At 36.5% G+C, this 27735-nt stretch overlaps 1 protein-coding gene across 4 annotated transcripts in view; it reads right to left on the reverse strand.

Annotated features, from left to right (window-relative positions):
* Positions 1–27735, reverse strand: part of SLC7A11 (solute carrier family 7 member 11) — a 131952-nt gene that overhangs the window by 30470 nt on the left and 73747 nt on the right. For 2 of the 4 annotated variants that reach the window (XM_060654176.3, XM_060654175.3), the window contains one exon: positions 20196–27564. In XM_060654176.3, coding sequence (XP_060510159.2) covers positions 27497–27564 — 68 coding nt within the window. In that variant the 3' untranslated portion in view covers positions 20196–27496. Of the gene's footprint in view, positions 1–9065; positions 10529–20195; positions 27565–27735 lie in introns of those variants that run through there. The other 2 variants (XR_013555138.2, XM_078445737.2) reach the window with 2 other exon arrangements.

The following is a 27735-nucleotide window of genomic DNA, read 5'->3' on the forward strand; positions in this document are numbered from 1 at the left end:
TAATAATTATAACTAGCCAACTAACCCAATAGAGCAAAAACATGTTTTTCTCTGACTCTAATAGGAACAACTGAAAGGATAGTGGACTGTTTTCTTAACAGTAGCTGCTAAATGGGTGATCTAACTGCATAAATGTTTACATGTATTTGAGGAAAGCTAATTCTAGCATGTGGACTGAGTTTTACTCTACATTTGACATCGATGGCCAAGGTCTCATCAGAATTCTTTGGAAGACAATTGAAGGAAAACAGTAAAAGCCAATATTTTAATATATCCCATTTCCTATTTCTCTCATTCAATAACTTACAGCTATTAAACAAAATGTGATTTCACAAAACCAAGGTCACTATGAATTCAATTGTGAGACAGAAAGGTAATGTAAATAAAAGAAAAACTAAGGTCTCTAAAATTAATCACCTGTAAATGGTACATATTTATGCAATCTACATAATTCTAAAAGGGGGTCAAGGGAGACAATTTAGCTTTGCTCAACTTATCTTGTATGCTATACAATTAAATCTACAGTCTCCAAATGTAATGTGTGTAGGAGACAGAGTGTGGGCAACAGTCAAAAATGATAGCCAGATTTCTGACATGAGCAATAAGATGAATGGTGATGTCATTCTCTATGAGAGAGAAACCCACGCTGAGGGGATTAGTTGAAGGGAGAAAAGTCTCATCTAGTTATGGCCATGCATAAAAATGTGTTTGACTGGGGCGCCTGGGTGGCGCAGTCGGTTAAGCATCCGACTTCAGCCAGGTCACGATCTCGCGGTCCGTGAGTTCGAGCCCCGCATCGGGCTCTGGGCTGATGGCTCAGAGCCTGGAGCCTGCTTCCGATTCTGTGTCTCCCTCTCTCTCTGCCCCTCCCCCATTCATGCTCTGTCTCTGTCTCAAAAATAAATAAAAAACGTTAAAAAAATAAAAAAAATTAAAAAAAAAAAATGTGTTTGACAAATGGATAAACACACATATGCACATCAGTGTGGTAGCAATTTCATACACTTACCAATCTAGTTGGTGCAGGCTCTCATTCTGTTCATTAGCTGGTTACATCCTGGGGTTTAAACTTAGAAGAGAACAGAAAAAGCAGTGGACAAATAGGAAACTGTTTATCAAGGCAGTAAAGTAGTGAAAATAAATGCTTACACAATAATATGCTTTAACTCATTTGGAGTAAGTGCTGGCCATTAACTATAGTCAAAACAGATACCATGCTGTGAATTACAGGGTCTTAAACATCCCTTTAACTGATATTTGACTTGTTAGAATGTAATGGTGGGTGGAGAGGAGACCATCACAATAAATAATAGAAGATAAATTCTAGGCCTGTCAGCAATGATTTCCTATGTGTTATTTTCACTTAAACACTGAAGGAAATGACAAAGGCATAAACAGAATGAAAGCCAACTTAATGAAGTCTTTTTTATACAGTTAGTAACACTGAATTTAAACCAGCTTCCAGACAAGACAATTTTGGCACTTAAATCAGACCTCAGGACTGGTTTCCTGGGATCAAAACTGAGATGCACTTCCAGAATTGTCTTTCTTGGAATGTGTCAAAAGGGTCAATTCTTCATAGCATCTACTTTTTGCATTTTTCAACTTGATGGTGTCTGTAAAGTCTTTTTCAATTTATAAGGTTTATTCCATAGCTTAAGAAGATGTGCTCCAGATTAGTGCATACTTAGTTACTTCAGAGTTTTGAAGGCAGCAGTAAATCTAACATAAAGAAACACTATAGACTTCCAAAGGTTAAGGGGCCTCCGGTACAAGGTTGTCTGCCTTTCAGCTTCTAAAAGTAATTCTATCCGAACTACCATCAATCTAAATTTACACTGTCACTGCAAAATGAAAGCAAGTCAAAGATTAGGTTGTGTTAACCTTCCATACACTAATAGTTGTCTATGAACAAAAGTTGCTTCAAGGAAGGCAATTAACTGGTACTGGATTAATCCATTTATTCAACCATTTTATTGAGGATTTATTTAATGCTAGACACCTTGCTAGACATCATGGGCTAATATAATCAAAATATTAAATCCATCTTCCTTGTGCCTCTTAGGAACCTGGACATATGGGCTGAATCACAAATTCTAAAATGCTAGTAAAGTCAAGGTCTTTCTCACAATTGCTAGGATTCCAGAGCCTTATTTTTTCTTGGTACCATCTACATCCAGACCGATCCATATCTGAAACTTAAACTTAGTTGTTTTAACAGGAAATACACACACGCACACACACACACACACACACACACACACGTTGGCCTAGTCTCAAGTTCAGTAATGCTGTTAAACACGTAGTGCCCACAAATGGCAGAACATATAGCTTCACCTGGCTCCCCAATTCCCTCCGTCTCTCCCCATTAGAACATTCCCCTTTCCTGAACCTTCCTTCATCTCTCAGAACCAAAACAAATTATTTTTCTTGTTACATTCTTAATATCTCTGCCTATTTTACTGGAATGCCCTAACTAAAAACCAAGTCTCTCTCTAACTTGTGACACTCTATGTCTCAATCATACCTCTAAGTTATAGAGCAGTGTTGGTCAACAGAACTTTCTGCAACGTTGGAAGTGCTGGATATTCATCTTGTCCATAGAATAGCTACTAGTCATATATGTCTATTGAACATTTTAAATAAGGCTAGTAGTACAAATGAAGCCCTGCATTTTTATTTAATTTTAATTAATTACAATTTAAATAGCCATCTGTGGCTAGTAGCTCCCGGGTAGGACTGCACCACTCTAGCTGAAGTAAGCTCCGCCAAACAATCAAGTACTTGCTTAATAATTAGGGCTGTATTAGCAACCAAGTTATTAGGCATATCTTCATAGACTTCATTTTCTCCATATTAAATATGCTACCCTCTTAATGAAAAAAAAATACAAAGGGCTGAATTATCAAACCAGACTTACATGAATTAGCATTTCAAGCTTCAGGGGCACCTGGGTGGCTCAGTCAGTTGAGCGTCTGACTCTTGATTTTGGCTCAGGTCATGATCTCGCGGTTAGTGAGTTCAAGCCCCGCATCAGGCTCTGGACTGCTTGGGATTCTCAGTCTCCCTCTCTTTCTGCCCCTCTCCCTGTTCACTATCACTCTCTCTCAAAATAAATAAATAAACATTAACATAATTTAAAAAAAAAAAGAATTTCAAGCTTTAGTAATAATTTTGAGTTTTAAAATTACCCATGGCATAGGCAAAGCAAAGTGAAGTCTAAGGTCCCTAGTGTGGCTCCCGGTGCTTCCTCATCATATCAGAATAACTTCTGGCCTTGATTATACATGAGGTCACTACTAATGTATGTTATGACACTGCTTACACAGAAGGAATCTATTTTAATTATGAAATATCTGCATTTTATACTAAATAGCTTTTTTGACATTTCCTTGATGCCATGCCCATACATGCATAGATTCCAATCTCTAAAACTCCACAGACTGCCATAAGCAATCATTGACAGGCCAAGTGGGAAGACGACAAAGCACCATCCAAGATGCAGTTCCAGAAGACAAATGAAAATGAAATCTTAGTATTGGCTGCAGACTACCTATATTGTGGAGACCTAGAGTTTTGATGTCCAATATGGAAGCCACTAACCACATGCGACTATTGAAATAGCCCTTGGAAGTCGGCTAGTTCAAACTCAAATGCACTGCGAGTGTAAAATGCCCATCAGGTTGTGAAGATGTAGTCCCCCCAAAAAGGAAAATATTTCATTGATAACTCTTATAGTGATTGAATGCTTACATGAAAATATTTTGGATATATTTTGTTAAATAAAATTTATTCTTGAAATTAATTCCACTCTTATTGTTACTTTTTCAACGTGACTACAAAGACATTTAAAATTACATATGTGGCTTGCTTTTTTAACTCATATAATACTTTTATTGGGCAACACGGGTCTAAAATGTCCCATTTCAAATACCCTTGGCCTATTATAGTACAAAGCCTCTTCGTGATAGCTTCAAATTCTCAGTATATTACATTTTCGTGGCACTTTTTTCAAATACCTCCTCCGCACACACTGTTTCTATTTTGCTCTACATTAGCTCAGCCAAAAATTCATAGCTTTTATCAGTTATTGAAGAGAAGGGTTTATAAGCATCGAAACATTGTTGACAATTTAGGCAATTGTATGACAGAGTTGTGTCATACAATCTGCCTTCTCTTTGCGATCTTTCTTTCTTCCTTGATTCTTTGTTCTTTCTTCTTTTCTCTCTCTCTCCTTTTGCCTCAGGAACAAGGCATTTATCTCTCTTTCTCATGCATAGCAGTTTAGGAAGCATCCTGTTTTGCTTGAGCATGCTTATGAGGTCTGTCGCCTCTGCCTGAAGACAGGCAGTGTTCTCCTTAAGACAAAGTCTAATGAATACATTTTCCTTCATCTTTTTACACTTGCAATACAAAGGTGAAAGTCACTGGTATGATGTTGAGTGTGTTTACAGAGTAGAGAGGGATACACAGAGGAGTGAAAACAAAAATGAAAATAGAGTGTGGAAAGGACCATGAGAGGTAAAGATGCTCTGAGAACCCAGGGGACCGATAGCACTCACCATCAATTACCCAGATTGATAAAAGTAATCAGTAGCCACACTGTTTTTTGGCTACTTTCACAGGATGCTCAGCCAAACAACCATGTGACATTCATCATTCACTCTACCTCAAACTCTCTACTCTAGAGGTTTTCCAAACATAAACGCAGTTTTATCACAAAACCCCTTACTTAAATTAAACCCCATGAAAAAATATTGCAGACCAATAACTCAAATAAAAGCAGCCTCTCTGATTTTGGTGACAGGCTTGGAGTCCCATCTACTCCCTCCTCTCTCTACCATGAACTATAGTGACACCTAGTGGGACTTTGGGGGAGCACAGTGTCAACACCATTGCTCTATCTCTTGGCTGCCGAGATACTCTCTTCTCCTGATTTTCCGTTTCTGACAAGTCCTCCCCAGCCAACATGGAGAGCTGCCCATTTTCCAAACACCTCTAAATGCTAGCTTCTCATTCTTGTGCTTCTCATTCTCAATCTCTTCATGTGTATTTTCATCCAACATGAATCCAACCCTGCTCTCTGGAGGCTGGGAACATGCAAATCTAAACCTCCAGTACAGTTTTCCTCCAGGCTTCGGGTCCGGATAGCAACATACCTGCTGGAAATCTCCTGTTGGCTTCCACAGGTACCTCAACCTCCACATGCTCCACATGGAGGAAAAGGCTTTTCCTCCAGTATTCGCCATTTTCTTTTATTAAAAAAAAATTTTAATGTTATTTATTCTTGAGAGAGAGACAGAGCATGAGTGGGGGAGGAGCAGAGAGAGAGAGAGACAGAGAGAGAGAGACAGACAGTATCTGAAGCAGGTTCCAGGCTCTCAGCTGTCAGCACAGAACCCGACTCGGGGCTCAAACCCATGAACTGTGAGATCATGACCGGAGCCAAAGCCAGAGGCTTAGCCGACTGAGCCACCCAGGCACCCCTTGTGTTCTCCATTTTAGTTGGTAACATTTCTTAAAGTGAGATAAGTTTAAACACCTGAGAGTTTTTACTTTCTTTTTCATTCATCCCACACCATGTTCGTAAGAGACCAGTCCTCCTCAATACTTTTGTAACGTGTTCCCTGCAGTGGACAGAATAAGGGTCTGCCAAAGACACTTGCGTCCCAGTCCCCGACACCTGTGAATATATTACCTTACATAACAAAATGGACTTTGCAGATGCGATTAAGTATTTTGGGATGAGATTATTCAGTATTATGTGGGTGAGCCAGATCCAATGGGATCCTAGTCCTTACAAGAGGGAGGCGGGAGTGTCACAGCTGGAGGAGATGTGACAACAGAAACAGAGGTCAGAGTGATGCCGAGAAGTGGCGATGAGCCAAGGAATGCAGGAAAGCCAGGAAAGGCAAAGAAACAGAGTCTTCCCCAAAGCACCAGGAAGAACACAGCTCTGCTGACCTTGATTCTAGCTCTGTAAGACCCATTTCAGACTTCCGACCGCCACAACTGTAAGATAACATGTTCGTGTGGTTTGAAGCCACTAAGTATGCAGTAATTTATTATAGCAGCAATAGGAAATGAATACATCCCCTTATCTCTATCTCTAAGTCCTGCTCCTTGGCACTATACATGCTGCACGATGGCAGTGCACATGCTGAAACGTTTTCCACAATCCCAACCCTCCCATGACCCTTTGTTCACATCACCTTTAATGCTCAGTTTATGAATCAATCCTCCAGGATTTCATCTCTATTCTCCTTAACTGGAATTCGGTGTTACTATTAAATGCTCCCCTAATGCCCACGCATGCCTCAATAAGGCCCTTAAAATACTATCTTGCATCTGTTTATGGGTCTCTTTTCATCATCAGACTCTTAATTACTTGAGAAAAACTGTGCTTTATCTTTAACTACACAGCACTCAACCTGGCACATTGTGGTTGCTTATTCTTTGTTGAATGAATTAAATTTTTGAATTAAACTACATAATTTGCACACTTATAAAAATCATTTTCTAGCAAAGGGAAGGGACTTATTTAATAGCAAATTGAGGAACTATGATAGAGCTAACAATATTGAGGAACTATGATAGAAACATATGCCACCAGTAAAAGAAACTTTAATGTATGTTATAAAACATCACAATCATTCATTTATTATAACCTGGAAAATTCAGCTAAGACAGGAAACGTTGTATAAAGCAAATCAGGGTTGCAATAGTCAATTTCCAGTTTAAAAGCATAAATTACCTTTGCACTTGTATAATGGAGATAAGACTCCCATTTGGTGAATGAAGGAAAAAGATTTTATTGGATAAATCAGTAATTTAAAATCCATATTCATATTGGAACTCAAATGAAAGTCAGTGAAATGATCTTCCATTGTCACATTTATTTTATCATGCGGCTAAAAGGTTATTACAGGTAAATTGTGGAGAATATCTGGGGTACCTGAGTGGCTCAGTTGGTTAAGCATCTGACTCTTGGCTTTGGCTCAAGTCATAATCCCACGTTTGGTGAGATCGAGCCCTGCTTTGGGTTCTGCACTAACAGCACAGAGTTTGCTTGGGATTCTCTGTCTCACCTTCTCTCTCTTCCTCTCTCCTACTCACTCACTGCCCCCCCCCATCAAATAAATAAATAAACTTCTAAAAACTTTGTGGAGAATATCTTGTGATTCATATGATATTAGTACTTAAAAATCACACCACATGGAAACTTCCAATTATTAGGTCAGAAATTCTGCCAGGCAATCTGAGAAGCCAGAAAGGTTGTTATACACTTGGTTTTTCTCTGAATCCTCAATAATAGTGTGAATTCCCTGGACAGTGAAATAGCAGATAGCACTAGTCTATGGATAAAATAGATTAACCATACTTATTCTTCTTTATTTTATGCTCTCTTTTATGAACCTCGGATGCATAAATTACTGAAAAAGTTGGGGTATTTTGCAACACGCCTTGACAATGATCTCACTGGGACGCGCCATTCTGTCAAGTGCCTTGACATCATTAAATTTCTTGTTAAATAACTTCCCTTCCTTTTTAAAAACCGATTTTAGTGGAACACATTGTTGCCTTATTATGGTTAATTCACTCAAAACTATTATCTCTTAAAAATACTATTGGGCTGGTCCTCGGTTCATGATCCTTCACCCAATCAGTGGGTGCAGTTCATCTCCTGTTTTTGTGGCCGCTGTCCTGATGTACTGTGCTTGTTATTTTCTGCTGTACCGACATCTACATTCCCCTCGCCTCCTAAATTTCCTGCTTAGAATGCTTCGCTGCAACCCAAGAGGGCTGGATTGTTGTTTTCTTCGCTATCCTCTCCTTCTAAGTATTTCATACATGGCTTCTACTCAGGAGTTTCTTAGCAGGTTATTTTTAAGATATACAAACTTTTTTTAAAAAAATGTGTATTTACTTTGAGAAAGAGAGCATGAGCAGGGGAGGGCCAGAGAGAGGGAGAGAGAGAATCCCAAGCAGGCTCACACTGTCAATGCAGAGCCAGAGGCGGGGCTCCATCTCAGAAGCGTGAGATCATGACCTGAAACTAAATCAAGAGTTGGCTGCCTAACCAACTGAGCCACCCAGGTGCCCCAAGATACACAAACTTTTTAAAGCTATCCATTTATTATTGATTTCCAAATTTGCTATATTATTGTCATAGTCTCCAAGATACTGATTCCTTGAGATTTAGTAGGTTTTCATTGAGTCCCAATAGAAACTCAGGTTTTATGAGTGGCCCATGGATACTCAAAAGTAATATTTGCCTAATGGGTATTACATATATATAATTTTATATATAACATATACAACTAATTATATAAATATAATTATATGTAAATATATGATTACTTATATATAATTGTGATTTTCAAACATTTTTTTAAAGTTTATTTATTTTGATGGCGAGAAAGAGAGAGAGAGAGCACATGAGCAGGGGAGGGGCAGAGAGAGTGGGATAGAGAGAGAATCCCAAACAGGCTCCATGCTGTCAGCACAGAGCCCAAGGTGTGGCTCAATCTCCCAAATGGTGAGATCATGACCAGAGCCGATATCAACAGTCGGCTGCTTAACTGATTGAGCCACCCAGGTGCCCCATGATTTTCAAACATTCTGTATCTTAATGTCTTGTGGGTTTGAACTAAGGAACTTCTGAGGAAGTGTTAAAATTTCCCACTAAAAATGGTAAAATAAAGAGAAAGAAAGAAAGAAGAAAGAAAGAAAGAAAGAAAGAAAGAAAGAAAACTCTGAGACCAAGAAACTAAGAGGAATCTGGAATCGTTAATTAGAAGTGAAGTCATTTTGGGATACCTGGGTGGCTCAGGGGGTTTAGCCTCCAACTTCAACTCAGGTCATGATCTTACAGTTTGTGAGTTCAAGCCCCACAGCTTGAACTTGTCAGCTGTGCTGACAGCTCGGGGCCTGGAGCCTGCTTCCGATTCTGTGTCTCCCTCTCTCTCTGCCCCGCCCCTGCTCATGCTCTGTCTCTCTCTCTCAAAACTAAACAAACATTAAATTTTTTTTTTTTAAAAGAAGTAAAATTATTTTTACTAGCTTCATGAAAGGATGTAGCAATGATGCCTGCAATTTGGCCTGAATTGCCTTACTATTAGCAGGACGTTTCAGTGGTGAGAGAATGCCACAAATTATGCTTCTACTCCTAACATCTCCCTGCAGCTAGGTAAGAATTGTCCAGATCAACACTAGTATGTCCCGTGACCTATGGATATCCTAAAGAATCAGTAAAACTCATCATCAATACTCTTATTGATGGAAGTTTCTTTACTCTTGCCCAGTAAGCAAGGAAATTTCAATACTTCACAAACAGACTAAAAGATAAAACTTTTGGCGTTTGGAGGATTGGAATGATTTTCAATGTTTTTGTTTAAAGACATCTAAAATGTGCCAAACGCTTTGTATGTGACTTTCAACAAGTTATTTGACTGCAACTTACCTCAGTTGCTTCCTGATAATGTGGACCTCATAAAGTTGTCATGAGGTTTAAATGAGTCGGTATATACTTAGTGCTCAGAGCAGTGCTAAAGGCACACAGTATACATTTGTTAAGCATTAATTGTTTTTATCTTATCTCTGGCTGCATTTGATTTTACTTCTAATTAACTTTCTATTTTTTTTTCCAATTTCTTGATTTATTCATGCTCTATACGCATGTACATCTGAGTATGGGAGGGGGACCAGTATATATGCACCTACAGGAAACCTTTACGAGTTGGTACAATCTCTGGGCATTCCGCTACCTCAAAAACCATTTACCCCTTCACTTGTGAAGGGACTTGAGGGCTATTACTGAATTCTTCTTGGTGTTAAATTTTACAGATGTTACCTATAATTGTGCCAAAAAGACTTGTGGCTTCTCAAGGTACCTGGCCAGACAAAACATTTGGGTCTCAGTGGTTGGGTGGAGGTAGAAACTATGTCCATCAGTTAAATGGATGCTAGCTCGCTTTATTGTCTGAGTGGGGCAATAGAATATGCTCTGCCACTGGGACAGCCTGATGGCTTTGGCTCCAAACTGGGCAGAACTGCTGACCGAGCTCCATGGCCAGACAGGACCACCAGCTTGGGTCTGCATATGCTCACCTCTGCCAACAGGAACACTGTCTGCCAAGGTCTGCATGCCCGTGACTAGGAGCCTTGCTCCCCTTTTCCATCTCTAGCAGGTTTCCCTGGCGATCCCTCTCTGTGAGGCAAGACCTAAATGGGGCTCATAGAAAGCGTCTTCAGAACGCTGGTGAAACTGGGTGTCCACTTTGGGTTTTCCTCTTCCCACTAGAGAAATCATAGGCTGGGGCGGGGGGCAGGGGGACCCCCTACATGTGGTGTGGCACTGACAACATCTATTGGAAAGTAGATGCAATCAAAACAAAATCAGTCCTCTTACCTTTCTAACGTGATTTTTCTTGGTTTTGGTCATCCAAGGGGCTGCGTCAGCCCCAACCTCAGGTTCTGGGATCTTCATAAAGGTGTCTTATCTATGGGTCGTTGCTAGTTGTTCTTTCTGTGAAGAGAACTTAAGTTGGGGCCACCTGTTTTACTATCTTGCTCTAATAAACATTTTTCACACCCAGGTTTCCCTTATCTGAAGTTTCATTACCAGATGTTTCTCTATGCACTTATAGTGATATATTGATTTCCTTAAAAGAATAATTTGATATCATCCAGGTGTGCCTAATGATAAGAAAAGGTTAATGTAGAAAGTCTATGATTATTAGTAAAACACTTTCTCAAATTAAAGCTCTCAGATTTTAGTGAGAGAATATTGAATCAAAGAACTGAAAGGGCAGAAGAAATTGAACAATGGTTCAATTTTGTAATAGGTGTTATTTATCACTTTTATTAAACTTTGTATTAGCCATGTGCTTTGCATTGACTAGGATACTCCTCACCACTCTTTATGAATAAGACCGATGACAAGTCTTATTTCCATTTTGTATTAAGAAAATGCATTCAGAATAGCTAAAATGACTTGCCTAGAGCAACACAGAAAGTCAAAGAGGTCAGAGTAGAGATTCTGATTATCAAATCACTCTTAAATTTCAGGCTATTAAATCAAACCATTTCTTAGGTGAAGACAGGTTTTTTTTTTTTTTTAATTTGTAAGTTAATCAGTCATTAAATATTTATTTTGTATCTGCTGTATAGTTAACAATAAATGTTATGGTATGGAAAATATACAATGATTCTTCAGCCCTAGAAACTCACAGTAATTCAGCTTATATAAAGAAGAAAGATAAGCCACAGAAACATACAATTTAATACAGTATGTGGTTAAATGTAAAACTAAGTGTTATAACTGTAAATGCACTAAAGATCAAGAGTATTGGGCTTTGCATTGGTCCTTCAGCATCTGGAGGAGATGGTCCAGAGGGGAGAAGTTGATTTTCAATGATGTGTGTATGTGGTTTGCAATTTGAGAAAAGACATTTATGCTAAGCATACCATGCTTTTGGTTTACAAGAGTTAAGTCTGAGTAAATTCAAGGGTAGTAAATACAGAGGTGTTGATTGCATCATGTCCACTTACAGCAAAGCCTGTAAGCCAGGAAAGTGAGTCTGATCTGAATATGGAAGCCATCGAAGGTGTTTCTGAAGGGAATAATATCGTCAAAGTGGCTACTGAGCAAGGTTACATCATTAGCTCTGCTAGAGTTTGAGAGGAAAAGTTTGGGATCAGCAAAATCTAGCTGATGAGCTTTCCAATAATCCAATAAAGTCTAGATTAGGATTGGAGATAAAAAGGCAGATGAATTAGAAATTCAGGAGAAAAAAACAACAGGTGTTTGTGCCTGGTTTATGGAGGATGATGACGAAGAAGAATCCTAGGGAACTCCTAACTTTCAAGCCTGAATGAGCTGATGAATAAAGGAGCATGGGACTGAAGTAGGCAGGTTTGGTGGTAAACTCCTGATTTCTTTTTATGCAGTCAAATGCTCTATCCCTGAGTTACTAACACCCCCCCAATTTCTTTTGATGAAATGATTGGAAATTTGAGCGCATTTCCATTTATGAAGTGCTGAATTTGAGGTAGTGAAAGTTCCATCTGGACACAGCTCCTAATCATTAGATTACAGGCAAGAGCTCAGGTGAGAGGAGAGGATTCGAGACACACATTGTTAATATTCTTGGGGAGGCTGATAAATACCACTTCTCTTCCCCGCCTAAATTATAAATCAAGAAAACATAAGTGAAGATTTTAAGGCAGATAAGGGCACAAAAACATCATCTTTATTGCTGATACAGCTAATGTAAAAGAATGTGATTCATAGCTAAGGGCAAGTAGACGTTCTAATATTGAACTCTAGGATTAGAAAGATTTGCCCATCCCGTTGTGGGCATTGTACCATTTTTGGCCTCTTCCCAAGGATTTCTGACTCTGTAAGGGCATGGGGCAGCATGCGGAATTAATGCCCTCTGAGATCAGGATGGCTCCCAAGAGAGAAAAGACACACACATAATTAGTATTGTTTTGTTTTGTTTTTTGTTTTCCTTTCCAAGCTCACCAGTAAAATTAGGACACGACTCCTTTAGAATGAGGCTAAGAGTGTTTCCCTAACATGGCTCCTTCCACATGGAAGTAAATATAAAGTATAAGAACAAACCACCTCTTCTCCCCTACCCCATCACATTTAGGAGTACTCTACATAGAAATGAAACTTGAGTTCAGAAAACATGTCTTTTGCACTTTGCACCCATAATCTAACTCAAGCATGGTGCCTAGAAAATGTCAGTTACTCAACGGATACTTTTTGATTGCATGAGCAAATAAAATTGGCAGTTGAAGATTATGTGAATTGATGGTTTTCCATTGAAGAAAATGTAAAAGGGAAGAGCATAGTTCCAGGGAGCAAGCTTGCACGAGCTGAGGAGGAATGGAATGAGACAGGAATTAAAAGGGAAAACCACAATGGGAAACTACTGAGAATTTGGATCTAAGATGAATGTCTGTTTGGGACGATGACCCAATGTATGGTAGTCCATTGATGCTAGCCTCTATGTCTCATATTTTGTTCAAGTTGGCAGCTACCCTGGCCTTGTGGTTTCAGGTATGTGGTAATTGAAAACATGTCCAGCGATGATTGCTGTATTGTCTTCTGCTCCCAGAAGCAGTCAAAAACATACTTTTCAGCCTTAAAGGTTGTGATGATGTATTATATCCTATTATCTAAAACTCTTTGGGCTGTAAGGAACAAATACCAATTCAAGTAATTAAAGTAAAAGAGGAAACATGATAAGGAAATAACCATGTCTTAAAGAATCTTTTATCAGGAGTGCAGTTTGAACTGGAAACTACAAACTTTGAACTGGAAAGCTACAGGAAACCAGGCAACATTCTCTCTCCATTTCTTATCTGTGTGCTCTGTGTGACTATTATTTCTTATCTCTGTGCACTGTGTGACTATAATACTATTATAGTTCTGTTCTTCCAGGTACTGGCCTCTGCTATACAATACCTAAATTTATACATCTCCTCCAATCAAGAGGAAAACTCAAAGACTTAAATCTTTTGTTGGGATACTGTGGAAAACTTCAGGGCACATCCTAGAGCCCTCCTAGGCAGGGAAGAAAGTCAGTGCCCAATCCAGTTGCTGAGAATAGTCTCCAATCCTGCCTGCCCGGCAAGCCTGGCCAGACACTCTGGGCAACTGTGGAGCCCATCCTGGGGCCTTTCTCAGGCAGAGTCAAACCAGCAGACTTGCCCGACTGCAGAGCTTAACCTCTGGCTTTGTCCGCAAGGGAGCCAGCGACCCCAGACAGACTTGGACCTGAGCCAACAGTATTTACCCATATAACCTGTGGTGTCTTCCAGGCACAGAGCCCAGCCAGTAGCTCCACCCAATCATGGAGCATAGCCAACAGTCCCACCCAACCATAAGGTACAGCTGGGAACCCTGCTTGACTAGGGACCCCAGGCACAGGCCTTGCCAAAGAGTGGATCACAGCCAACTGACTGCCTAATCACAAAGCCCAGCCTGCCGTTCAACCTGAACACAGAGTCTAGCTAGTGGCACCATCTGGCTGGGGAGCCTAGCCTGATGACCATAGATTCAAAAATTCTCAACAAAATATTAGCAAACCAAATTCAACAGCATTAAAAGGATCATACATAATGACCAAATTGGATTTATTCTTGGGATGGAAAGACAGTGTAACATAAGCAAATAAATAAATGCGATAAACCACATTAGTAAAATTAAAGATAAAAATCATACAATCTCGATAAATGCAGAAAAAGCATTTGAAAATTGAACATCCTTTTATGATAAAAACTCTCCACAAATTAAGTGTAGAAGAAACATATCTCGGCCTATTAAAGGCTGTAATGTGACACACCATAGCTGTCACCTTTAATGGTAAAAGGTGGAAAGCTCTTCTAAGACCAACAACAATTCTCACCATTCTTATTCAGATTGGTACTGGGAGTTCTAGCCAGAGTAATTAGGCAAGAAAAAGAAATGAAAGTAATCCAAATCAAAAAGAAGTAAAACTTTCTTTGTCTGATGATGACACTATCATATATTCAGCAAACTCTAAATACTCTGTCAAAAAACTATTAGACCTAATAAATGAATACAGTAAAGTTGCAGGATACAAAATAACATAAAAATCAGTTGCATTTCTAGGTACTAACAACAAATTACCTGAAAGAGAAATAAAGAAAACAATCCTATTCACAATAGTATCAAAAACAATACTTAAGAATAAGTTTAATCAAGGCAATGAAAAATTTGTACACTGAAAACCGTAAGACAATGATTAAAGAAACTGAAGAAGACACAAATAAATGGGAAGATACCCCATGTTATTGGATCAGAGGGAGTAACATTGTCAAATGTCCCTACAACCCAAAGCAATCTACAATCCCTATCAGAATTCCATATCAAATGGAATCATATCAAATACAATCCATATCAAAATTTCAATGGCATTTTTCTATAGAAATAGAAACAAATTCTAAAACTTGTGTGGAACCAACCATAATAGATCCTGAATAGCCAAAGCAATCTTGAGAAACAAGAACAAAGCTGGAGGGACAACCCGTCTTGATTTCACACTTTATTATGTAGCTTAGTAATCAGACCGTATGGTACTGGCATGAAAACAGTTGCATAGACCAATGGAACAGAATCGAGCCCAGAAATACATCCATGCATATACGGCCAACTAGTATTTGACAAGGAAACCAAGAATGCTCAATAGGGAAAGACAATCTTCAATAAATAGTGCTGGGAAATCTGGACAATCACATGCAGAATAATGAAATTTAACCCCTATCTGGAACCACTCACAAAAATTAAATCAAGATGGATTAAAGACTTAAACGTAAATCTCGAGGCCATAAAACTCCTAGAAGAAAACAATAAAAAATAATTCTTGACATTGGTTTTGGCAATAGTTTTATTGCCAAAAGTAAAGTGACAAAAGCATATTAAACATGTGGAGCTCCATTAAGACAAAAAAGCTTCTGCACCACATAAGCAATAATCAACAAAATGTAAAGGCAACTTGTGAAATAGGAGAAAGTGTTTGTAAACCATATATTTGATAAGGGACTAATATCCAAAATATGTAAGAAACTCCTATAAATAGCAAAAAAAAAAATCCATTTTATTTATTTTTTTAATTTATTATTATTTTTTTTAACGTTTATTTATTTTTGGGACAGAGAGAGACAGAGCATGAACAGGGGAGGGGCAGAGAGAGAGAGGGAGACACAGAATCTGAAACAGGCTCCAGGCTCTGAGCCATCAGCCCAGAGCCCGACGCAGGGCTCGAACTCACAGACTGCGAGATCGTGACCTGAGCTGTAGTCGGACGCTTAACCGACTGAGCCACCCAGGCGCCCCCCAAAAAAATCCATTTTAATATCCATTTTTAAAATGGGCAGAGTACCTGAATAGACATTTTCCAAAAAGATACACAAATGGCTGATGGGTACATGAAAATGTGCTCATCATTCATCATCAGGGAAATGCAAATCAAAACCACAATGAGATACCACCTCACATCTGTTAGAATTGCTTTTTTCAAAGGGATAAGAAATAAGTATTGGTGAGGATGTGGACAAAGTCCTTGCACACTATTGGTAGGGATGTAAATCGGTACAGTTACTATGGAAAACAGTGTAGAGATTCCTCAAAAAAAAAAAAAAATAGAACTATAATATGACCCAGCAATCCCACTTCTGGATATAACCGAAGGAAGTGAAATCAGAATCTCAAAGAGATAGCTACACAACCTGGTTCATTACAGCATTACTCACAATTGTTAAGACATAAAAACAACCTAAGTGCCTGATGGCAAATGAATGGATAATGAACATGTAGAGTTGAAATTTGCTAAGAGAGTAAATCTTAAAAGTTGTCACTGCAAAAAGGTGGTAACTATGTGAGGTGATGGATGTGATGCCTAATGTTAGTGTGATAATCATGTTCACAATATATACATATATCACAACATCACATTATATACATTAAACTTATACAATATTATTTGTTAATTATATCTTAATGAAGCTAGGGTGGGAGGGATATCAGATAATTCCCTGTTTTCCACGTAAGCGTTTTTAAAATGATATCAAATAATGTTTATTTCTCTAATTCTTTAAACAAAATTCAGGTTATCTTGCCAGGAAAGTCACTTGTCATACATTGTGAATTATGAAGAGTAGAAAAAACTAAAAATTCATTCTATTTCTATAGAACCAGGAAAAAATTGAAGTAATTATTGGCATTTTTCATATTAAAACATTACATTCAAATGAAGAATTTTTTTTCTTCTAAGATAGTAACTCTGTTTAATAATATGTCATGCAAGGTATTTTTTTAAATATTTTCATTTGGGCAAAAAAATACATTTTAGAAATTATCACTAGGTTAAAAAACTATAGCACCAGAAAAATATTTCTCAAAAAAAAAAAAAAATCACAGATTGTCCTTGAGATAAATGTTGGTGAGCACTCAGCAATGTGGGTCAGATGTAATCTAACTTGGAGGAGAGGAGGGAAAACATGCTAAGGAGAGAAAACAAAATTTCTGGAAAAAAAAAAGATTTCCTGTACTTGTTGCTTATGTAATTCCTGCAAAGTGTATGTCTCAAGCTTATTATTTGGTGATATAAACTAATTGGATAGAATATAACAATAATAAAAAAGAAGTAGGGGTGCCTGGGTGGCTCAGTCAGTTGGGCCTCCAACTTCAGCTCAGGTCACGATCTCACTTCTCCTGAGTTCGAGCCCCGCACTGTGCTAACAGCTCAGAGCCTGGAGCCTGCTTCAGATTCTGTCTCCATCTCTCTGCCCCTTCCCTGCTCGTGCTCTTCTCTCTCTCTCTCTCTTTCTCAAATATGAAAAAAATAAAATGAAAAGAAGTAAATGGAAATGATTTTTTACTATTTGAAATGATTCTTTTCAGGGATTTTAGGAGAGGATAAAATTTGAAACTTTGGTAAACTTGAATGCTCATATTATAAGTGAATTTCATTTGTCTCTGCCATCTCCATTATACTGGGTAAAAACCAAAATCTTGAACATTGACAAATAAGTCCTCCACAATTACTTCTCTCTTAGAGGTGCATTATTGATGTCTCCGTGCTCTGGTTGCACTGGTCTTGCTTTTATTTCCTTAATTAAACAAGCCCTACTTTTTCTGGCTCAGGCCCTTTATCACACAGTTTGCTTTGCCTACAACATTCCACATCCAGCCTCCACTTTACCTGGTTAACGCTCACCCATCCTTCAATATCATTTCATATTGCATCTTCAGGAAAGCCTTCCCAACGTCCTAGGACTAGATCACATCTGGGTATACTGTTTATGGCACCCGAGGCCCTAATGTTATCAATACATCTGAACGATTAGGAGAAAAAAGTAGCGCCCCAACTTCATGAAGCAGACACAATACAAACTGCTAACCGTTTTCTATCTCTTGCACCCCTTACCCATTATATGGCTGGGGAGGTGTTTCTGCTTTCACTGCTTCCTTAAGCAAGAAATTGTGAAAGAAACACAGCAATGTGGGGGTAAGAAGTAAACATAAGTTTAAGGCAGAATCCAGAAAATGAAACAAATCTTTATGGTGTCTTTAGCTTTTAGGAAATGGAAGGAATGATGGTCATAACATGTTGTTGTATAATTACAATGTTAATTACTGTGACAAAAGCAAGATTTTCTTATACGAAAAATTAAAGTGAGAGGAAAATAACTGGCTTGCTCACACTTTTCTAGGGTTATACTCATTTATACTTAGTTATTTTATTATAGCCAGAGGGTGTTTCAATTTTTGTAGTATTTAACCTGAATTAACAACTTTGAAGTCCTGCTTCACATCTTTCAGAGATTAATAAATCTTCAAAGCTTAAGTTTTAAAAGGTAATGAATCCTAATTACATTTTTTGTTTCTGAATTCTTTCAAACATCAAACATTTTTTGAGAGAATTATCCCATGCCTGCTGGTGACCAGGTGTTCTTAGGCTTAAGACTATAAAAACAAGATGGCTATGAAGACTTGATTGTCAAAGTCAGGGCTCTAGGAAGTCTGCAAATATAATCTTTAGGGCATGTGGAGGCAAAAGCAATAGTTATCCATGGCTCACCCACCCCATCCCAGCTTACATAATGCTTATTACAGCTTATAAAGATCTCAAATCTTTGTAAGTTAGACATAGGCTACAAATTCAAGTAGAAAAATTTTAGATGTGTTTCAGCAGCAAAAGTCTTTGTGAACCTAGACCAGCATATGTAATAGCCTAATGAGCGTTTAAAAGCAAATTATTATACATTATGTATTCTCTCAATTTTCCATATATTTTATTAAACACATATCCAGTCATATTCATTAATTTTAAAGTAAGTACATCTACATATCCCATATGTTATATTTCTTTTCAAAATTGTTTAAATTTAACAGGCGCCAAAGTGATTACTTTAATATTTTTATTGTTTTCCCAAAGCATTTCACCAGGGAAAATGTTACTCAATCTCCTGTGTCTACTTCAAAGAGAGTTTTGGTCATCAGAACTTTAGGTTCCTTTTGCTCTACATTTCTGAGCATTTTTTAAGTTATTATTATGAAAATAGAAACAAATAAATTATATATATATATATTATTGAAAATATAAAAGCCTAAATGTCTTTTCATAGGAAAAGTTTGTAGTATAGGTCATTTCACTGTTTATTTCCTCCATCAAGACTCACTTACTTACATGAACTGGGGGTGGAACAGGGGGAGAAGAGAGAAAAAGAGAGAATGGGAGGGGAGTGGAGGAGATGATGAGATGGGAGAAGAGTGGAAGAGGGGACAGAGACTGAAACTCTCTAGTTTTCTTACATTCTGAAGTTAAGGTATTCCATAGAAATATTCTTTCCATAGAATCTAATGGATTACTTAAATTTAGAGGTAATAAAAAATGCATTTAAGAAAAGCTTATCATGAAACCTAATGAATAAAAGTTGTTCATTCATTCATTCACTGAATACATTAATTTAATTAACATTGAATACCTATTACGCTTTAGTCGGTAAAAGACAAAAAAAACCACACACACACACACACACACACACCATTTCAAATTTAGGCAGAGAAGGGAGTCAAGTCTATTGATTACACTGGTGTAATGAGTTCTACAAAAAAGGTGCATCCAAGATGGTGGAGGTATTCTGGGATCAGTCTTGGGGAAGGTTTCTGGAAGAGGTGACTTTTGGACTCAGTCTTGAACATTGGATAGAAGTTTGCTATGTGGAAAGCAGAAGATAGGAATGGGGGAGGAAAATAGAATTCCTGTAAGAATCCACAGTATGTCGAATGAAATAATAGCATCTTTTTGTTGCTGTTGCTGTTAAACTACTGATAAAACATTTAATATGGCTGCAGAGAAGGTTAGAAGTGGTCATTTGTAGCTGGAGAAAGAAGGGTGGAAGATTATGGAAAGTCCTGCACTGTGCAGAGGCTTTTGGATTTTATCCAGCCAGAAAAATAAATAAGTAAATGTGAAACCATGGAAGCCTTTTAATATATTTGTGTTTCAGAAAGAACATCCTGGGGCAATCAGAGTCAATGATTGATAAATTCAATCATTAAAATGAAAGCCTTCGATTTATTGGGATGTATACTGGTTTAAAATTAAAAAAAAAAAAAAAGCACAGCAGGACTTTTATTATTCAAACTATAAAATGTTTATTTCATTTCCATTTAAAATATTTTCAAGTAAAAATATGGACAAAAATACATATATGAAGGTTGAAGCAACTAGAAGCATGACTGGTATGCATATACATAAATACAATTGAAATTAAATTCATTGCAAAATTGAGTGACATCATATTGCACCAAAATTTATTCCATCCAAAACACATGTGTCAAGACATGTTTCTACCAGATGAAAGCACTCTTATTTCATAGTATCTTACCACTTATACAAATAGCCCATAAACATCATCTGGCAGTGTGATTGCTGCAGCAGAACTCTCCCCAGAGGGAAATCATTAAACTATAGAAAAATCCATTTTATTTCACATATGATGCTTATATGATGGCATAGGCGTCAGTGCCAGAGAACCTTAAGCAACACAACACAATTCACACATGAAAGTCCCTTTACACCATTTATATTTTTATATCAAATATCTAAAAAAATCAGTACTCCTAATATGGTTGGAATACAGATGCAGAAAAGGAATTTTGTTATTTAAGAATTTATAAATATAAGACGTTGTATAAAATTTGTATAAAAGATGCACAAACCCCTCTACCAAGTTTTATCATCATAACGCCAGAGTGAAGAAACCCCACCACAGATGAGGACCATTTAGGATACTGAGGCTCATTCTTCCTCAGCTGGATTTCTCTGTTCTTGTACTTTAGATCACCAGACCAAACCCTGTTCCCCCTGCTCCTTACTTAGGGGAATGGTACAAGGTCACGACAGATGAATTCCAGATTCAAGTTAAGGGATAGAGCTGGTCTGTAAATTACAATTTAAGCATAGATCAAAGAGATGGCTGCCAGCACAACCCTCCAGAGTACTCTACCATTTTTCACTGGGCTAATTGATTCCATGAGTGCAAATTATTGATGCTTGCCGTAGAATGTCAGAGGCATTTAAATACATTCATATCCAGTACCTAATAATGTGTTGATACAAACATACCAACACACATATTTTCTACCCCTTGATAATTGAAGAAGTCACCATTACTAGGTCAGATTTTAACACAAAGCTCACTAAACCCATTTCCTATAAAGTAAATACAGATACACATACAATAAGAAGACGCAAAAAATTCATCATGAAATGAATTCTGAGTCAATAACTAAACACTATCTCTACCAGTGCATCACTACCATCTAATCCACTCTACGATAAGTAGAAAAAAAAAAATAAGTTCTATGAAATCTAGAGTCAAAGCTTCGTCAGAAAAGTAGGACAAATTAAGTTCGCCAAGCATTCAGTATGAGAGGCCATTTGTCTTGCCTTTTTCTGACTTGTACTTATTATAAAACCACAGGTAGCCAACTTCAGCATTAGTAAAACACAACTACATGTCTGCTCACCAATTTGGCACAGAGAGAAGACACTATATTTCATGATACTAAGCAATGCGCTTTTAACACGACTGATGCGTACATTTGCAAAGTTCTCAAAATGTTGAGGGTACCACTGAAAACTCATTACTGTTGTACTGCAACCCATCTACAAAGAAATAGAAACTTGAGGCCCATGCCTGTGTTCAAAATAACATTGGCCCCAAATATCCTAAAAGAGTAAAGCCATATCTCACTCTCTGTACATGGATAGTGTCAAAAGAAGAATCTGGTTTTCAAGATGTAAGAATCAAAAAGTTTAGATCCAGATTTACAGCATTAGTAATAATCCTAAAGGGAAACTATTAGGTAAAAAAACTTCTCCAGGGAGAGGATAAAAAAAAATACAAGACTACTTAAATTTTTTGGAGGATTCTTGTGGTTTGTGTAATAACCCTAGATATATATTGTTCTTTTGCTTCCAAAGCAATTCAAAAGTGCTATATGGTAGTGTTTGAAATCATTAAAACACACAGTTTCATGTAGATCACCTCTATTCTGTGAAAAGCATACATTCATTTGAAACAATCTGTTTTATTTCCCCAAAGCATTATTTTACTTGAATATAATATTTCTTTATATTGCATTAGTCAGTATATGGAAATTTGGAATGAAGGAGAAATTCTATGGAAAAAATAAATCAGAAATCCTTTGAAATAAGACAGTTCAAACCTAGAACCAGGGAACCACATTGCATTGCCTCCAGGTGTGATTACAAATGAGCTTCTGAGCAAGTGCTGAAGACGGTTAATTAGTAGGATAAGTGAGGTCTATCTTCACAATCCTCATGCAAGTCAGATCCCTCACAACCCAACCAATTACACAGATGCAACACCCAAAAGCCTAATGTTTTCCCACAAGACTCTGTGCAAAATACACTGTCACCCAAGGTGCTCAAAATACAGTCACTTCTGCAAAAGACGTAACTGTGCATTAGTCTTTTTTGTTTCTCTAGCGTTCGGCATGACCTTTAGAGGCTTCAAGAGGTAATAAGGACTCGGCAAGCAAGTCTGCTAACCAATAAATTAATTCACTTGAAAGTCATGCCTTGAAAAAAGTCAGTAGTGTGTATGTTGAGGGAAAAACAAGTATGTTCACTTTCAAACCAGTGCACCCATCTGCATGGCTCTCAGATGCCTACTGCTCCACAGTTTTCTTGAGAGATATATACCATAAATGTACCCTTGATCCAAGTAGTTGAAATACACACATGTAACAGATAACTATTTCATATAACTACCTCCCAGTGATATTTTAAAGCCAATGGTAACAAAGAGATGAGAAATGAGGACTTCCGGAATGTAAGCCACGTGGTAGTTTCACACTAAGGATATCTAGGTAATTGTATAAATTCAAATTAAGACTCACTCCCATCGAAAGGATAGCATGCCAAAATGTGACAAAATAAAGGAAATCATTGATCCATTAAAAAAAACCCAGAATGATTCAAAAATATCAAGCTAATATCCTTAGGAAGTTCTAAAGAAGGACAATATCTCACAACATGGAAACCTGGAGAACTTTCTGTGAGACCATGATTTATGCCTTTGTGACTTTGTATAGGATCTAAATATAGGCCAAACATTTTTTAGAAACCAAATAATTTGAAAATGCAACAAAAAGAAGCAAGGATTATCTTCAAAAATTGGCTCTTAAAATACCTTTTTAAGTGCATTAATAATACTACCTAGAGGTTACACTTTTAGGTATTATATATATTGAGATACATGTAAAATACTGTTTATGAGAAAATAAACCTAAAATACACTTATAGGTAATCAATTCTTTTACTTTATATGTAAAGTATGTAAACAGAAGCTGTCAAGATGACTCATTATCTACTCTATATCCACCACAAGCTTCTTGCCAGTTACACAATGTCATACTTTAATTCCTGACTTTGAATTGTTAGCAAGTAAAATGCGACTCTGTAAACATCATCAGCACCAACATACAGCATATCATGTAGGGTAAAATGAAGCAAGATTACATTTAAGTAAAATCAGTCTTTTACTCATCTGCACTCAAATCCCAAATCTCTCGAGAGTTCTTTTTTCCTAACTAAGAAAGAGAGTAACAATGAAAACCCCATTCATTGTTTTTCTATCACTCAGAACTGAAACGTAAAAAAAAAATGTCAAAAATGAACTCCCTCCATTTATATCAAGTAATATATATTATGAGACACTCATTTGTAGTTTTATATATAGATACTTAAATTAACTCAAAACTTTATTTAAAAACATTCTATAAAAGGCCCATGTTTATTTCTAATAGAAAAAATAATGGAAGTTATTTTACCTTACTCACGGGGATAGATGCAGATTTTGTAGGGCCAGAAATGTATACACTTTTTCTGATCTCCGTCAAGAAAATTAATGAGAAATTCTTAATGCAAAATTAGGTACAGACTTGAAAGGGGCATGTCTAAGTGAGGGCACTGAAGCTACATCCCATGAGCTACTCGGGATATCCACCTTTCCACAACAATTAACATCCAATAGTTCTCTGACTATGCTGCACGATAAATTACACCAAAATATCATCACTTCCAGTCACGTGCTATCCGTCATTTCCTGCTACTCTGACGTTCAGTATTCTATCTTTTCATAACCTATACCTCAATTATAAGAAATCCACTATCGATCAAAGATGCCCCCTTTCTTGGTTAGCACTACATTCATCTATAAATAGAAAATAATGAGTTTCCTGATGACTGATTACAGTTTATAAAAAAAATTATGTTAAGTAATTATACTCGTGTTAACCATCTGTTAATCTATCAAATAGCAACTGGAGAAACAATTCTACTAGCCACATAAAATAATCCCGAAATTTGTTTCAAGGTACATATTTTAGTGTTCAAGAAACCGCTATGCATTGCTAACGTAACCTAAGAACCTGTCCTACTTCTGTGCCAGCAGGGATGGGGCAGATACAGTATAAACACATGTGTGTATTTGTGCGTGTGCACACTTAACATTTATGTTCGGTATGGACTCTGCCATCTTTTCTATTCCAAGTCTTTAATCTCCTAGAGACAAGAACAAGGTCTACTTCTAGGTAACTGAATCATTTATAATAGTCCGGTTTTCTTCATTTGATCAAAGAAAAATCTCGGGAAAATAATCCAACATGTTTAAAAATGAGTCAAAAACATTTACTGAAATATTCAAAATTATGTAAGGAGAATCAGTCCATTTTTTAATCAAACTGTTCTAGTTTTAGAAGTCTTTACTAGATCTGTTTAATTCGTAATGAAATACTTGAGACTATGTTCTCCAAAGAGTATACATTTGAAAGAGAGTATATCAGTTGTCTTAAACTGTATGGGCCACTTTGACTCTTTGCATTATAATAAATTCATAATATGTATATAAACATTTGAATATCCACACTGGTATGAGTATATTGCATATAATGGTTTATATATAATTCTCTCTATATATAATTTTAAATATATGAGAAAGAAAATTTTATTTACCACAAATAAAAATATACATTTTAGTGTGCAGGTGAGTTTTCAACTATAATTGGCTTGATGTGATACCATCTGAATAATAATTAATGAATATCAATTTGCTGATTTCAGAAACCTTGCATCTTGCTGTGATGTATCCTAACAGTAAGCTGAAGCACAACTTAATCTTCATCACTTTTAAAAAAAACTACTGGCTGACTTTCTCTGTGGTTAAAATGTTATGACGGTAGCATTAGAAATTTAACAATGCAAAAATCAGTTTTGAAAATGATGGAAAAAATAATGAATACGTATCCTAGTCAGTTTGTATAATGTTATATTAAAAAAAAATTTTAAAAAAGATAAACAAAATGAGACCTATATGCCACGGTAAGATATAGGCACATTATTCTCAAGAATAATCAAGAACTACGCAAACCTCTCCATGAGATTTTATCAGTTTTCTTTTCATTAGGGAAAAAAAAATCTCAAGAAGAGTTTGGTTTATATATATGGGCCTAAACTGTAAAAAAAAAAAAATAATAATAATAATAATAATAAAGGAAAATAAAGAAAATGTGTTTTTACCTCAGTAACAATATAGTGGGGAGAGATACAGACAAATGGATACAGGAAGCAGAGACTACAGATCAAAATTTGAAAACCATATGGTAAGAGAAGAAGGAAGGAATTTTTATGAATTCACTTAGAGACCCAAACACAGGTTTGGGTGAAAAAAAAATGTCCATCTTGGATGTGTATTAAATGTTATCAAGAGCAAAAATTGAAATTAGTGAATTGGAATTGCCTCATATTATAAATCATAATTTCTACTTTGGTCAATTGTTTATGAACTATCAGCTCTTGATTATCTTAATCAGTGTAATTCTTTCCAAAATTGTTACTTTTAAAATTAAAGGATAAACATACTCAGGTATGATGGACTACTTGATCTTGGTTGTATGTAAATAATAATTTATGCTTTCTACCATTATTTGACACTTATTTGAAAATTCCGCAATATTTTCCAAACTTAGCATTAAAACACCTGTCTGAATACACACACACACACACTTTCACCTTTCGGTGAATTTGTTATCAGTTATCTCTTTTGCAAGTTGAATGATAATTAAGGTGAGGAAATTACTGACAAAGTTGAGATAAAGAATGGGAAATTTTTAGAAACATCAGTTGTAAAACTTATTTAACTGTGACATTTTCTTCCTCAATTTTTATGTAAATATATGCCTTTTCCTAATTAATCTGGACAGTTATAGCTAAAGAGATATTTTAACAGAATATAAAATATATAAAGGAAATGCATAAACTGTCAAAATTTATCACCGTGTAAAAATAACTATGAAATTTTTAAAAAATGTTCATAATTACTAACACTGCATATAGATGGGATTATAGTGTTGGACATAATATTTTGGGTATTTTCTTTCTTGGTGATTTCTGTCTTTTATGGACATGGCAATTTGAAGATTCAAAAATGCACATGTTTAGATATGTTATCAAGGGGCCAATTATTAGCGAAACAAGTGACTGTGCTTAAGATGATTTAATACCAAACTGAGTATTGCTTAGTGTTAGTACCAAACTGGTATTTAATACCAAACTGAGTATTGCTAAGAAAGATGCTACATCCTTTCCTGATCAAATGGGCTGCCATGAAAATAAAGTGGCCCATAACCATGGAGCTTCCTGATAATGAGTGAAAACACCCTAACATCATCAATTATCAATAACTTTTAGACATAACTCCTGGATTTTTCTCATGAACAATAGCCCCTAGAAGCTCTTTAATGTATTCATTAAAATTGGGCATATCACCCCTGCCCTTTGTTCAAAATGCTCTGGGTATAATTCATTACAAGATGGTATCTAAGTTAGTATCTATGGGGAAGCAATACAATGCTGATGTGAAATAAATTTCTTCCTTTGCTTGGTCCATAATGATGACGCATGCCTTTTATCCCCCAGAAGAATAGAAAACACTTTTCACAGTATAGTCAACTACAGTATGCAAAAATTATCTGTTATAGATCCCATATATACAGAAAACATCTTGGTGTTCAGTTTGAAGGTTCTTAGCCATATGTTATAAAGACCACTGAAGTAATTTTTCATGCAGTAGTCTTTTTCCTCTAACTTCATATAGGTATCAGGGATTCAAAAATCATGTGAGCTCATGGAAGGCTTGCATATCCACTTTCTATAACTACATGGAGTTATAACTAAATTTCTTAGAAACCAGTTTGAATACACTAAAAGATACAAATAGAAATAACTGATTCCTTTAGTCCATCACCAAAGTTGAAATCTTCTGGATTTTCATAAAATGAAGTGAAGATCCACATTTTGTTTCAGCCCTTTGGGCAGAAACAAGGCCAAGCATAGATTGCCAAGATTTCAAATGCATTAATTCATAATTTATGACAATCTTCTTCTGGTACAACTTCCAGTATTATTTGTAATGTTCTGGTTATTCTGTCTACAAAGGAATAAAGAAGAGAAATTAAAAATGTACAGAAATCAGAAATGTATAAAAACAGCAACATGAGAATTATTTGGGGTTGAATACTGAAAATACACAACCGCCTATTTCACAGAGCGCTTTCAAGAATTATTTACTTCATTAGAATCCCATCATGCTCAATTAATT

This window comes from Panthera onca, chromosome B1, assembly GCF_046562875.1.
Source record: "Panthera onca isolate mPanOnc1 chromosome B1, mPanOnc1 haplotype 2, whole genome shotgun sequence".
Classification (NCBI taxonomy): domain Eukaryota; kingdom Metazoa; phylum Chordata; class Mammalia; order Carnivora; family Felidae; genus Panthera; species Panthera onca.